This window comes from Vespa crabro, chromosome 3 (genome assembly GCF_910589235.1).
Source record: "Vespa crabro chromosome 3, iyVesCrab1.2, whole genome shotgun sequence".
NCBI lineage: Eukaryota > Metazoa > Arthropoda > Insecta > Hymenoptera > Vespidae > Vespa > Vespa crabro.
The window spans coordinates 10,643,734-10,658,733 of NC_060957.1; the positions used below are offsets into that span (position 1 = coordinate 10,643,734).

Below are 15,000 nucleotides of genomic sequence, written 5' to 3' on the forward strand. Positions count from 1 at the left end.
TTATAACAATATTCATTTTAAGGCAATTCTAACTATTATTTCAAACGAAAAAAGAGTTTGTGATATTTAATTTTATGTTTACATATGAAATGGTGCAAAAAAAAAAAAAATAAAATAAAATGATATAAGATATAATCTGGCACATACATCTGACTCTTAAATTGTGTTTGATATAATTGTGTTTCTCAGTTAAATATATATATTCAACTTTGTCATAGTGAATGTGTTAAATGATACGTGTCAGGTATGTAAAACTAAAATGAATGACATAAAAGATATTCATAGTTTGATTTAATTTAACTTAGTTCATTCGCATCATTAGGGATGGATATCTGACTAATTGATATATTTTTTTTTGTGTTATTTCTTTTGTCTTTTTTTTTTTTTGTTTAATCAGGATGCTGTATGACAAGCTGTATCTGTGTGGGGCTCTCTTGAGGTGATTTGAAACTGGTATGACGGCGAAGAAGACTTCCTATCCCTCGGGAACCCCTCAACGTACCCCCTCCACCTCCAGATCCCTCGGACGACACCGATCCCGTCCTAAATTAAGGACACCCCGATATCGTATACACACAACAAACAGACAAGCGCAGGCATGACATAACATTCATCTGGAAAGCTTTTTAGGAACGAATTTGTGTATATAACTTAAGTTACTGTTTGTTGCATATAGTATATGAACTCTAAGATAGAGATATTCAATATAAATCTGCTTTTCTAAAAATACCTATGTACACATGTTAAAAAAATTTAATAAGAAAAGGAAGGAAAAGAAAAGAAAAGAAAAGAAAAGAAAAAAAGAAAAAAGATTATTGCTGTAATATTATAAGCAGTAAACTTTTCTTTTTAAGTGCAATTATTTATAAATGATATGTTGACATTAATGCTATGCTATGCAAATAATAATTAGTAGATATTCTGGAAAGGCAAAAAATGTTATTTAATTGTAAACATTTGTTATCATATTAAACACCTTCGTAACAATAATTCTTTTGAAAATGTGCTCATTCGGTTTAATTTTGAATTATTCTAATTATTTAAATATATTTAATTAAAATAAAGATGGTGTAACGGATATAATGTTGAATATTAAATCACACTTAATATGTATACTCTATCACATTACTTGCCTTTTGTAAAATCGGAAAAATCTGCTGCATGCATTATAAAGAAAGAAAAGAATAAGATATACATGAACATCGTGAAACTATTCAATATAGATAAATTATTTAATTTGATACTATATTCTAGTTTTGTACAAGAATTAAACTTCTTTATATATACATATATATACATATACATATACATATACATATACATATACATATACATATACATATATATATATAAATATACAAAAAAAAAGATAAATAAATAAATAGAATACTATATTATTCTATATTACAAGTAAATATACAACATACATAAATTTTAGATGACAAATATGTGCAATTTACTATGCTATTTTGTGACAGTAGATAAATGTGAAATTAAAATAAGTTAAAGGGTTAAAATGTGCGAACAATTTGATATTTTTTCTATTTTATATATCAAGCAGACAAAGCTTGTGATTTGGTAGCTGATATACATGAAGCACTAATAATTACATTTATGAAAAGCACTATATATCAATTTGTTATTTAAACGAATTATTCATTAACGAAAATGTATTGCATTACTATCTTACATAATCTTGTATATGCCATCATATCAAATTCCTCAGTCTCCCCCTCCCCCCCCAAAAAAAAGAAATAAATAAAAATAAAATCTACTTAAAAATTATATGTTGCAGATGATGTATAGAACGATAAAAGTATATTTTATGCTACAAAAATAAACATTTTTATAAATCGTAATATAAAATTTCATAGCATTAGCATTGAGATCAACAATTCATTATATTCGTGTTATACAAATGAGAATTTATGAATTTTCTAATATAAACGTATTTGTAATACGTTTTCTTGTTATTAAGCGGAAATAACAGACAATATCTCAAGCAATTAATTTTAATAAGAATACATATAGTAAGATCTACTATAATTATTATTGGCCATTTCCTGTTATTAATTAATTGCCTATACAAATACTTTTTACTTATAGAAAGTAACTATACACATTATTAATATAACTTCGTATATATTAATAAATATTATGATAAAAAAAGAGAAAAAAAATTAAAAAAAAAAAAAAAAAAAAAAAAAAATTAAAAGAAAAATAAATAAATTAGAAATGATGTAACACATTAACTAATATGCACTTAGGATCATTAAGTATATCATTCTTTTTTTTATTTTTTTTTTATTTTTTTTTTTTTTTTTTTTATATATACCCTATTTCTAATTGTATATGAAGAATTAAAAATTAAATCATTTTCTCCTTTGCGACACGAATGGCAGATTGTTTTTGATATATAATACAATAAAAGGATGAATAAGTGTAATCAAAGCAGTAACTTTGTGTATAAAAATGAAAATATAAAAATAAAACGTTGATAATTCAATACAAAATGGTCAAAAGCATTTTATTGTTAATAAATAAATTCACACTTACTCTTTTGAGTTGGCTTCTAAACTGCGTCTACGTAATTCTTCAATACTGTGACCGGTCTGTTGTTCCCATGCTAATTTTTCTGCTTCAAATGCACGTCTTTTCTCTTCTAACTCGCGAACTTGTTGTTCTAAAGAGCGCCGCATTTGTTCATGCCGTCTCTGTAACTGTAGTCGACATTTATGTATTATAACATGATACAATTTTAAAAAGAACAAAATTATAAAAATAAAAAAAAATCATAAAAACAAATGATAATACTTACATCGGCCTCTGAATCTTTAAGTTTCTGTTTCTTTTCACGAACTTTCATTTCGAATACTTGTTCCATTTCAATTTCCATCTTCTTCATTTTATTATCGTGTTCTCTTTTCTCTTCCTCCAATTGAGCCAAAGGATTCCTATAATAAAAAAGCAGAAAAAAAAAAATAAATAAATAAAACAATTTTACACGCACCATCGAACATAATTATCAAAATATAAATTATAATTACATCTACGAGAAATAGTTTTCTTTATTTGTACATAAAATCGTACTAATACAATGTTAGTTTACAGGCATATATATATATATATGTACGAGAATAATATTCATATAGGAAATATATACTAGCATAAAGATTCTGTAATATCATTGTGAAAAAAAAAGAAAAATATATATATATATATATGTATATATATATATGTTCCTAATATTTCTTTGAAATATTGTATAGATTTACGAACGAGACATTACAGGGGGGGTAGTAGTGCTGTGCCATTTCAATGATGAAAAAAACTAAATAAATAGCCACTAAAAGAAGATAAAAATAAAGCAGCAAGCAATCTGTTATTTATATATTTAGGTATATATCAATGCGAGGTTTCATAAAAAACTAATAAAATAAAAACAATTCTTTTTTTTTCTTTTCTTTTCTTTTTTTTTTTTTTCTTATTTCAAATATTCCTGGTTCCTTTTATCTACACTTTTCTTGGAACTTACTAAATTTCACAATTATTTATAATGCGTTACTTGCAATAACTAATATCGTTACAGAGGGCTCACTACTCTATCAAATGTAAGGTACAATATATCATTTTATTGTTATCATTTTATTGTTAATAATAATAGTTCGTATTTGAAATATCATGTTTGTTCGACTTTTTTTTTTTTTTATCATCGATAGACAATATTAATTCTTTTGATTTCTCGATGCAGTGAACCCTCCTTTTTTTTTTCTTTTTTTTTTTCTTTTTTTTTTCTTTTAGCATGACATGATTTCTGATACTAAGAACTAGCAAATAGAAATTCGACAAGGCTTGTGCACACAAAACCATAGTACATGACCTCAGCCTTATTAAAGGACTTACCACACTGTCATGAAACTGTTCATCACTCCTGGTGGGCACAAACTAACCAATAAGAAATCAATATTAAAATTCATCTATTAAGAATGCAGTTAAAAAAGTTTGTCTTTATCACGGATGTTTTCTTTTTTCCTCTAAATCTTTTGCCGCCTGCAATGCGATTTCTTTTTTTTTCTCCCTTTTTTTCTATTCTTTTTTCTTGTTTTTTTTTTTTTTCTTTTTTCTTTCCTTTTTTGTCAAAAATCATTTACATTACGTTAATTATATATATAATATATATATAAATGTATATTATCTCTCTTACTTTTCAGTAGTTTGCATGCACAAGCTTTTTCCATTGGTATTTTGGGAAAAAGAAGAAAATAATCATAACTGTTTAAAAACAAACAAAAAAAACTTAGAATGATCGAACATAAAAGTAAGGAGATTATAATTCCCTCCTACTACTTAACAGGTTGTAAATAAATAAATAATTAATCTATATCGCTCTATTCAAATTCTTAATTTAATTCTTAACGTGTTATACTTTAAATGCCTGCATCTTGTTATTAATTCATCATATAAATTCATCATATAATTTTCATTGTCTCTCATCTTATATGTATATGTGTACGTAGAAAAGAAATCAAAAATTTCGTTTGAAATAATGACAAACGTGTGTATAATATAAAGATATTAAAACATAATAATTTGTTAAAATATATACTTTTGTACGTACTTATTGGAAATTTTAGTCGGTTTTCCATCTACACCAAGACCGGCCAAAGTCCGACACCGGAAGTTCTCATAATGTATATTATTTGTAACATCTTGTAAATCTTGCAGATGCGTTCGAATGATCATATCTCGTAGGGCTATGAAGTCGCAATGGTCTAGATTCTCAACTGAAAAAAAAAAGGTAATGATTAAAGATAACAATATCACAAGTATATATCTCTAAATATTAATATCATTTTAAAATGGCAATGATACGAATTATAATAATAATAATTATTATTATTATTATTTGTGTTTGTTTTTTTTTTTGTGTTTTTGTTTTTTTTTTTATATACCTTCAGCAATACCCCATGGATAATTTCTTCCACGTACTTTCTTTCCATCGTGTTCGACTACAGTATTCGCCCCAACAACAGCGAATGGGACTCTATCCCTTAAAACTTTATCGAACTTACTATCCTCTTCATATTCCTCTTCTGGGAATTCATAGATTTTGATTTTGTGTTGAGCAATTTCATTTAATATCTAAACAAAAAAAGAAAAATAAATAAGATGACTGAAGGAAAAAAAAAACAGTAGAAAAAGAACAGACCTTTTAAAAAATTCAATATATTATATACACACACATACACACATACACGTTATTTGTTTAAATTGACAATTATTATTTTATACGAATATATATATATATATATATATATATATATATATATATGTATATATATATATTACTTTTTTTATTTACTTACTTTTTTTTTAAAATAAGCACGCTCGTCAGGAGTCATCGTATCGGCCTTCGCAATAACAGGTATTATATTGACTTTGTCGTGAAGGCGCTGCATGAACTCAACATCGAGCGGCGTCAGGTCGTGACCCGAGGGCGCGATGAAATAAAGACAACAGTGTACTCGACTGTCGGGTATTTGCCGTCTCGTTACGCGAGACTCGGCATTCAGGAACTCCTCGTATTTCGACTCAATGTATTCTATAACTGGAACCCAACTGAAGCAAATGATATATACATATATATATACATATAATATATATTTACATAAAAAAAAAAATATATATATATATATATATTTTAATCATTGAAATTAATAAACGAGCAAATATACGTATATGTGTACCAAATGAGACAACAATCTATCATATAAATTTTTAATAATTTTCTAAATTATGAACAAGATGAAAAATTAGTTTATATGCAATTTTAATGACTTAGAATAAAATTTTTTTTTATAGTTATATATATATATATATATATATAATATAAAATAATGATTTGTTCCTTTATAATTTAATTTATATTATAATATACGCTGTATTTGTTTTACATTTATATTTGTATGATATCAATTTGATGATTGGATTTTATTATTAAAAATATCAATGTTTACTTGATCTCTGATTGAACTCTGTTTATTTTTCAACTCAATAGTAATTATATTAAAAGTTAAATTTAATTTCTATGCAAAATGATTTCTCAATAAATTCATAATTTCGTTTTTTTTTTTTTTTTTTTTTTTTTTTTACTGTGTATGGTTTTAAATTGTCACATTTTTTTTATATATATGTATATGTATATATATGTATATATATATATTGGTTGTTTTTTTAATTTTTTTTTTTTAAGTATGAGTTTTAAAAACAGCATCGATTTTTTTCCTATGCAATATGCAATAGGTGAAGAATAAAAATAAATAAAGCACAAATTACCAATTACTATTGTCGATCGCATCGCCAAATCCAGGCGTATCGACCACTGTCAATGTAAGATTTACCCCATTTTCTTTCAGCAACACTTTGGTCGTTTCTACAGCTACTGTTTTCTTTACCCTGAGGCTAGGTCCTGGATATTCCGCGCTGTATATGTCGGCCAAAAACATGGAGTTTATAAAAGTTGATTTTCCTAGTCCGGATCGACCTAAGTGAAAGAAATAAAGAAAGAAAACAATGAAAGAATGAATGAATGAATGCAAGGAAAAAAAAAAGAAAAAAAGAAAATTTTAAATACTACAATCGAATTTTTTTCACGAAAGTATTTATAATTTTTGTTAAATGTCTTTTTTTTTTCACATTTTGTTCTTTTATACGACATGTTGGGTTTAATAATAATAATAATAATAATAATAATAATAATAATAATAATAATAATAATAATAATAATAATAAAAAGGTACAAAGAGATCGATCACAAATTTGTATTTAATCCAATGTATATTATTATAGTATGCGTATTAATATTATCCTTCCATTTGCAAACCTTGAACCAGTACCAGTGGTCATTCTCAAGGGTACGTACTTGAATTGCTTTATTTACGGAGAATGACTCCGTTTATACCGATCCTATTAATAGCAGAGTAACTCCGCCCATATTCTCAAATTTCTAGCTTTTATTTTGAACGGGGGAATTCTCATATATATATATATATATATATATATATATATATATATATATATATATATATATATATATATATATAAATATACATCATATATAATATAGATATATATATATATATATATGTAGGTGTATATCGTGAAGACGCTTTGTTCTTCCAGAGGAACATAATGATGCACCATAGCGCGCGCGCGTACCAAAAAAAAAATACCCCTAAAATTTAGAAAGTCAAAAGTGAGTCATGGAAAAAGGAGAGTCTACTCAAGTATTCTCAGTCAACGACGAAATTACGAATTTCGTCAACTCTAGAGTGAGTCTTCGTATCTCAATGGACTTGAGATCTCAAGCCGAGAAATTTGAGAACCACTGAGAACAGCGGCAAGCCTAATCCAGCTGCGCTTCGTGATGTATATATATATATATATATATGTGTGTGTGTGTATATGTACGTAGATGCAAGCCGGCACTGCACGTGTCGAGCAGATGAGAAAGTTTTATAAAAACGATATATATATATATTTTTTTTTTGACCGGAATTAAAACAGCAGTGCAGCAGCTTAGAGAAGAGAAACGGATAAAAGCCACAGAGAAAAGAAAAATGGCCTTTCTTTTGTCTTTCGATCTCTTTGAACCTCGAGAGTAGAAGAGAGACGTTCGTTGTCCTTTCTGTAGAAGGCGGCAATGTACGTTTAATTGAGTACAAACGAAACGATCCCTTCTTCGTTTTCGAGACCCTGATGCGATATATTTTGTGTTTCATGCATGCAAGTCTTATATATATAACTTCGTAATAATGTTCATAAAAGCTCATATTCTCAAAAGGTCAAAAAAGATCAATTTTAATAGAGAGAAAGAGAGAGAGAGAGAGAAAAAAAAATGAAAAAGAAAAGAAAGCATTGTTGTGAGAGAGAGGTAAATGAACCGAGATGTCGTAGCGTGTCGGTAAAGCAGAGCCATTTTTTCCTTTCCTTGTTTTCTTCTTTACCGACAGTGTCTCGTTCGGGAAGGTAAGGTAGAAAATTACTTTAACGAAAGAGAAAAAAGAAAAAGAGAAGAAAACGGAAATAGAAAATAAGAAGGGAAACGAAAAGAAAGAAAATGACAAGATACGAACCAACAACCATAATGGTAAAGTCAAATCCCTTCTTAACGGCCTTCCTATAGACCTGGTTAGGTAAATTGGCGAAGCCAACGTAACCATCAAGTTCCTTCGACTTTGTTAACGGTTGAAGCGGCCGATGATGTATGGCGTTAGATGATGAATCCTTAGAATCGTTGTTGATTCTTGCCGATTCTCTTTTGTTGCTATCCTCGGAAGGATCATTGTTCTGATTGAGTATCAGGGCCGAGGCCGAGGTATGATTAGGATTGTTGCCTGAGGTTGTCGTGGACGACGACGACGATGTGGAGGTGGAGGTCGAGGAGGATGAGAGAGGCAAACGCATCTTCGCCGTTGGCGGTATAGAAGAGCTCGTCGCATGACTCGCATGACTTGCGTTAACACCACCAGTGTAAATGCTTGCCGTCGTGCTCAAAGAAGACGAGGATGAGGAGGATATGGAAGATGTCGATTGGACCGATGTACTGCTGTTGTTGTTATTGTTGTTATTATTGTTATTGCTACTGTTGACGTTCGAACTAGTTGAATTAACAAGATTCGTTGTGCCACTGCTGTTGTTAGTTGTCGTCGTACTGATGCTAGTCGTTGTATTGCCACTCGTAGTCGTCAAAGATGATGCTGATGACGACGCCTGGCCTGGTGGTTGAGGTGGTGGAACTGAGGGCACCGAAGGCGATGAGATTATGCCCGTGCTGTCGCCTTTGAAGAACAGCTCGCGCTTCGCCTGTATCTGTGTTTAAAACACAAACAGAAAGCAAAGACGAAACAATAGAGACAATGAACGAAAAATTTAAATTATTTTCAATTTTTTTTTTCTTTTTTTTTTTTACTTTTGTTCAATTATTCTTCTGCTTGGAAATTTATTTGTTCTGGTTTCTTTTTCTTATTTTTTTTTTTTCTTTTTCGTCTTTTTCTTTATCTAATAATTTCTTACAAACGCATAATATTAGCATCCCCCACCCTCCCCTCTATACAACACCTGAATCCTTCGGAACCTTCGAAAAGCTCGAGACCAATAAGATATATGCCAAGGACGAGAAGAGCCCGTTGAACGACGAGGACGTGTCTCGTCGCTTTTAGAGTTTATATTATATGAGCGTATATCTGACTGCTCCATTGACCCGTTGAACTAGGAGAAACAAACTATTGCTAGATGGTATGTTCTCTCTCTTTCTCTCTCTCTTTCTCTCTCTTTCTCTCTCTCTCTCTCTCTCTCTCTTTCTCTATTTCTTAATACGGACGCGGCGGACGGATACGTGCGTTGTGCGTTCTCAGGAAAGTACGCGACACACGACTGACATCGAGAGTATGTATACATATGTACGTGTACTTACATTGTGGTATAATACGGAATTATATCATGTATAACGTGTATACGGAGCGTTTCTACCAGAGAGACTACGAACAATAGGCGTCCTTTGTTACAGGATAGGCTACGTCCTTGTTTATAGTTTTTCTCCCACAGAAATTATCATTAAGATTTCGTCATCGGAATAAATGAAAAGAATAATGACGAATGATATTAAATTGATAGATGGTTAAAAAAAAAAAAAAGGAAAAAAAAATATATATGACGTCAAACTTACCGTCGTCATATTTGTTTCCTTCTTAAGATAAGAAGAAAAAAAAAAAAGAACAAGAAAACCGAAGGATGAAAAAGTAAGCCGAACGAAATTACAGAACCTGGATCGATCTGTGAAAGGGAAAAGGAAAAAAAGAGAGAAAAATATAATGGCGACGAACTAACTTGCCGTTATGTTCCTTTTTTTTTTTTCTTAAGAAGAAAAAAGAAAAAGAAATCAAAAGTATGGAAGTAAGCCGAATGAAATTAAAATTGGATCGATCTTCGCAGAAAGAATAGAAAAAAAAAAAAAAGAAAAAAAAATAAAATTGCGTCCGTATTACTTGCCTTTCTAAAAAGATAACGAAAAGTGAATAAAAGTAGATCGAACGAAATTAAAGTTGGATTGATCTTTGCACAAAAAAAAAAAAAAAAAAAGAAAAAAAGAAAGAAAAAAGAGAAAAAAGGGGAAAAAAACAGAAAGAAAGAAAGAAAGAAAGAAAGAAGAGAAATAAATAAATAATTACCAAATAATGACGATACATGATACAAAATACAATACATGACGAACTTGTCGCCATGTTTCTTTTCTTTCTAACAAAACTGCGATGACGAACTTGCTGCCATATTTCTTTCTAAGAAGGAGGAAAAAAAAGAAAAAGATAAAGAAAAAATAAAAGAAAAAAGAGAGAGAAAGAACCGGAAGTATACAAGTACACCGAGAAAGATTATGGTTCGATCGATAATTAAAAAAACAAGCGGAGGAAGGGGAAAAAAGAAAAAGAAAAAGAAAAAGAAAAAAGAAAAGAGGTTATCGCATAAATCGAGCCGAGTGAATATGGCGAATAGTCAGGTACGATCGATATGCTTTGCATGCAGGTTTCCAAAGCTAGAGCAGCATACTTCAATACGGTGCTGCTAGTGGTACCGCAGTGTCTTATGAACTTCCGGCCGGAAGTCGTGTCCAGAGGACCGAATATAAATCGTGATTATCGAACGAGAACGAAACCAATTAATGATTTTCTTCATCTTGAAAAAAAAAAAAAAAAAAAGCAGTCAATTCGAATTCGAACTCTCTTTCAACATTAAATCTATCGGTGAAATCGAATAATTAATCCATAGGCGAGTATCGTATTAAACGATATCTCTTTCTAGTCGCTATTAAATCACCGTCTAATGTCTCTAATTACTAAAGATACATGTATATTACGAATAAGCTGATGGTAATAGTTCATCGTTAATTTGTTACAATCAATATTATTCGAACGGATGAAAATTTAATCGAATTCATTGGACGATGTAACAATGGCGTTGTCCTTAGAGATTCGAGTTTTAATGGAAAATTTTACATTGATGAACTCTTCTAATTTTTTATCGCCATGTTGAATGTTTAATTAATATTTCGAGAAAGAAAAAAAATAACGTCAAATAGAAATTTTCAAATAAAAAAAGCTTCATGTTGTTATTTTTATTAATATAATAAATAAAAAATTTATTATTATTATTATTATTATTATTATTATTATTATTATTATTATTATTATTATTAAAACAAACGACACGTAATATTTCATGTTTCAATAGGATCATATTTATACGATAAAATTTCGTTAATTTTTCTATCGCGTTATAACGAAATCGTGTTATAGGATGTATAATTTTTATAAAAACGATTAGAACAAAAACAATATTCGTCCAAGCCTTTGAAATATTCCCGTCTAAAAATATCTATCAATCTATCTTTCTTTCTTTGATTCTTTTTATGTGTCTGCCCCGTTTAATTTTATTTAATGGCGACGATTATCAGAAAATTTTCTATGTGAAAACTCACAAAGTTGCTTTTTCTTTCTTCCTCAGTTGCTTATATTATAAAAGTGAACATTCAGTGTCAATGTACGAACGATTGCACGTTTAAAAGCATATCGCGAATAAAACATACGGCCGAGCAACATATATATGTACATACATATATATATATATATATATATATATATATATATATATATATATATATATACATACATCATACATACGTACATACATATATATACATATATATTTTGCTCTATAGTTTGCTAGCTTGCTTTTAAACGTGTCGCACGATTTAATGTACAGAAAAGCAGAGGTTTTGGTTTCAACGTTGATGAAAGTACGCGAAATCTAAAAAACGTAAATTACTCCTTTTCGTTTCGTCGACGACGTGGACCGAATTTTTGCAATATCTAATGACGAAATAAAACTTTTTAATTTTTTTCTCTTTCATTTTTTCTTTTTCTTTTTTTAGTCTCAGCAACGAAATAGTAATTTGAAGATTCTTCTTCTTTTTTTCCCCTTTTAGGTAGCACAGATATATTATTATACAAACGAAATGAAATAAAATGAAACGGAACAAAATAAAATAATATGAAATGAAATAAAATGAAATAAAATGAAATTAAGTTTTACGATTTTAACGAATTAAAATTATGCTCGACAGAAATTAAAAAAAAAAATTTTTTTTTTTTATCCAAGAAAGATTATATAATACAATTACGAAATTTATAATATAATTTATAATTAATAAACATTGATATTGGAATCCATGTGTATATATATGTATAATATGTATATTAACTTTTCGTGATCGTATTTCTTTCAAATATAATATTATATTGACTATGAAAAAAATTTGTTCAAGATTATGTGAATACTTTATAACATTTTTACTTGTATGTATTTGTGTGAAATTTTATATATATATATATATAAAAAGAAAACAAAAGACCAAATAAAATATATATAAATGTATTGTGACTTCGAAGTTTGCATTGCATTACGTTTTTACTCTTCACAAAAACAAAAAAGTTAATGAAATAAAAAAAAATAAAAAAATAAAAAAAAAATAAAAAAAAATAAATAATTGTCATAAAAATCAAGGAAAATAATTCATTCAACAATTTACAACCTAAATATCGATAAAATTGTACGAAATATTTATAATAGTATTATCAGTAATAATAATGATAATAATAATAATAATAATAATAATAACAATGATAATAATAATAACAATGATAATAATAATAACAATAATAATAACAACAATGAATAAAAATAAATAAAGAAAGAAAGAAAGATTGCACGAGGAGTGTTGAATTTGTCGAGTCTGGGAACGAGAAACGTCGTCGTCTAACTCGAAGAGCGCAACATCGTCGTCAAGCACAGAAGAAACCGGTCCGATGCATATAACACAGAAACTGCTGCACTACACTGCAGTCTCATCCCAAAGTCGTTCCTGAAGATCGAAAGTCGCCAACACAGACACTATTACGACTTCGACTACGTCGTAAAAATTTATAAAATAATATTTCTCTCTTTTACTTTCTGTTTTTTTTTCTTTTTCTTTTTTTTTTTTTTTACTCGAACGCGTAAACTTTGTACTTTGTACTTTATACACTACATGCCATATAAAACATTATTGACTATACTCGATTTCAATAACGAAAGAAAGAAAGGAATAAAAAAGAAATAGACTAATTTATTAATTACGTAACTGGAAAAGTTTAATTTTTCTTTTTATTAATAATTTACTAAATAATTTCTATTTCTATTATTTTCTTTTTTTTTCTTTTATTTCTAACATAATAATAATAATTTTTTGTTAATTACATACAACTTTTACATTGTATACATTTTTTTTTTCTAGACAAGAGTTAATAGGAAACATTAAAAACGAAGAAAAAAAAATAAAGAAACAAATGGAAAAAAAAATAATTAAAAAAGTACAGAAGTTATACTTTAAGAATGGTTCTAATTCCACTTTATTATTAATTACATTGAAAAAATGGAATTAATATATACATAAAAAAAAATACATATATAATATATAAAAATTATATAAAAAAATATATACATATAAAAAAGAAAAAGAAAAAAAAGAGAGAAAAAAAATTCGTAGGGATAATAAATGAATCGGACATTTTGTAAAATTTAATTAAAACCAACCATATGTATACATACATATGTATATACAGTACATATGTATATATGACAATTTTAATAATTGTTATCTCTTTGTCATTAAATATTACACACCAATACACGTATGTATGTATGTATGTATATATACACACATACACTTACGATATGAAAGCTTTCAATAAATTTGCTTTAGTTCTTTCCTTTCACCATCCTCACCCCCTCCTTCCCTCCCTCCCGCCCTCTCTCTCTTGTTCTATTTCGATATCAAAAACGGAAATGACGCTTTGACGTAACATGACAAAAATGATGATATTTATCTAACCGAGTAAAAGACACGAGACGTTATTTGTTCAGAGTCAATAATTATTATCATTCATCTTCTGATTCAACTGTTTGCTTAACTAACATAAAAATAAAAAAATTTTCGAGGAGTATGTGTAACGTGTGCATATATACATATATATATATATATATATACATATATATATGTTCATACTCGATTACATTGAATTTAGATTCAATAGTAATTAGTTACTAGATCAAGAAGATATGTAATAATACTTTACTTAATAATACTTGAATTTTTTTTTTATATGTTGACTAACCCTAGTTACGTACAATATGATAAGTATGATCTCTTCGATGCATATATATGTACATACATAAATATATGAATACATACATACGTACGTACATTATGATTCCATATATATATATATATATATATATATATATATATATATATATATATATATATATATATATATATATGCGTATCATAAATATATAGATACATATCTACGTTGTACTCTATATAACTTACATTAATCAACATATAAAACACGTGCTCGTTATCTATCATTAATGCGTCATCTTTAATCTTAAAAGAAAAAAAGAAGAAAAAAAAAAAAAGAAAAGAAAATTATGAGAACGAAACATTATGAACGAACGTACGTATTGGATATCATAACTTTTTTTATTTTTCTATTTTTTCTATTTTTTTTTTTTTTATTTTACTTTTTCCTTTATTTTTTTCTTTACAATTCGCTCACTTTGACTCATTAAGAAGGTCACTCTATTGCGATATGAAAAGAGAAAGAGAGAGAAAAAGAGAGAGAGAGAGAGAGAGAGAGAAACCAAAAGAATCGATAAAAAAAAAAAAGAAAAGAAAGAAAAAAAGTTGTTCGTTGAGAAAGGACGGTTTTACTTAGTAGATGCGTTCTAAGATGGCTCTCGTTAATTAAAAGTTCGTTAGCTGTCAGCGTGTTATCACCAGCGACAAAGCAGCAACGATAAAAGAACTCAACATGGTCAAAGAGAAAAAAGGACGAAAGAGAG

The 15,000-nt window shown here is 28.0% G+C and overlaps 1 protein-coding gene and 1 long non-coding RNA gene across 17 annotated transcripts in view; both read right to left on the reverse strand.

The window, feature by feature from the left end:
- LOC124423074 (septin-7-like) overlaps positions 1-15,000 on the reverse strand; it is a 60,165-nt gene that overhangs the window by 5,634 nt on the left and 39,531 nt on the right. For 10 of the 16 annotated variants that reach the window (XM_046960397.1, XM_046960406.1, XM_046960398.1 and 7 more), the window contains 10 exons: positions 8,136-8,871; positions 6,337-6,544; positions 5,367-5,619; positions 4,953-5,142; positions 4,619-4,784; positions 3,904-3,945; positions 2,819-2,954; positions 2,557-2,720; positions 1,134-1,157; positions 1-543 (listed from right to left, as the gene is read on the reverse strand). The exon at positions 1-543 is cut by the window's left edge and continues 722 nt beyond it. In XM_046960397.1, the coding sequence (XP_046816353.1) occupies positions 390-543; positions 1,134-1,157; positions 2,557-2,720; positions 2,819-2,954; positions 3,904-3,945; positions 4,619-4,784; positions 4,953-5,142; positions 5,367-5,619; positions 6,337-6,544; positions 8,136-8,871 (2,073 nt within the window). In that variant the 3' untranslated portion in view covers positions 1-389. Of the gene's footprint in view, positions 544-1,133; positions 1,158-2,556; positions 2,721-2,818; positions 2,955-3,903; positions 3,946-4,618; positions 4,785-4,952; positions 5,143-5,366; positions 5,620-6,336; positions 6,545-8,135; positions 8,872-9,120; positions 9,271-15,000 lie in introns of those variants that run through there. The other 6 variants (XM_046960403.1, XM_046960399.1, XM_046960400.1 and 3 more) reach the window with 6 other exon arrangements.
- Positions 9,358-11,089, reverse strand: LOC124423077. Its single transcript, XR_006942003.1, has 2 exons — positions 10,230-11,089; positions 9,358-9,834 (listed from the first exon to the last, which is right to left on the reverse strand). It is a non-coding gene; the product is annotated as an uncharacterized LOC124423077 (long non-coding RNA).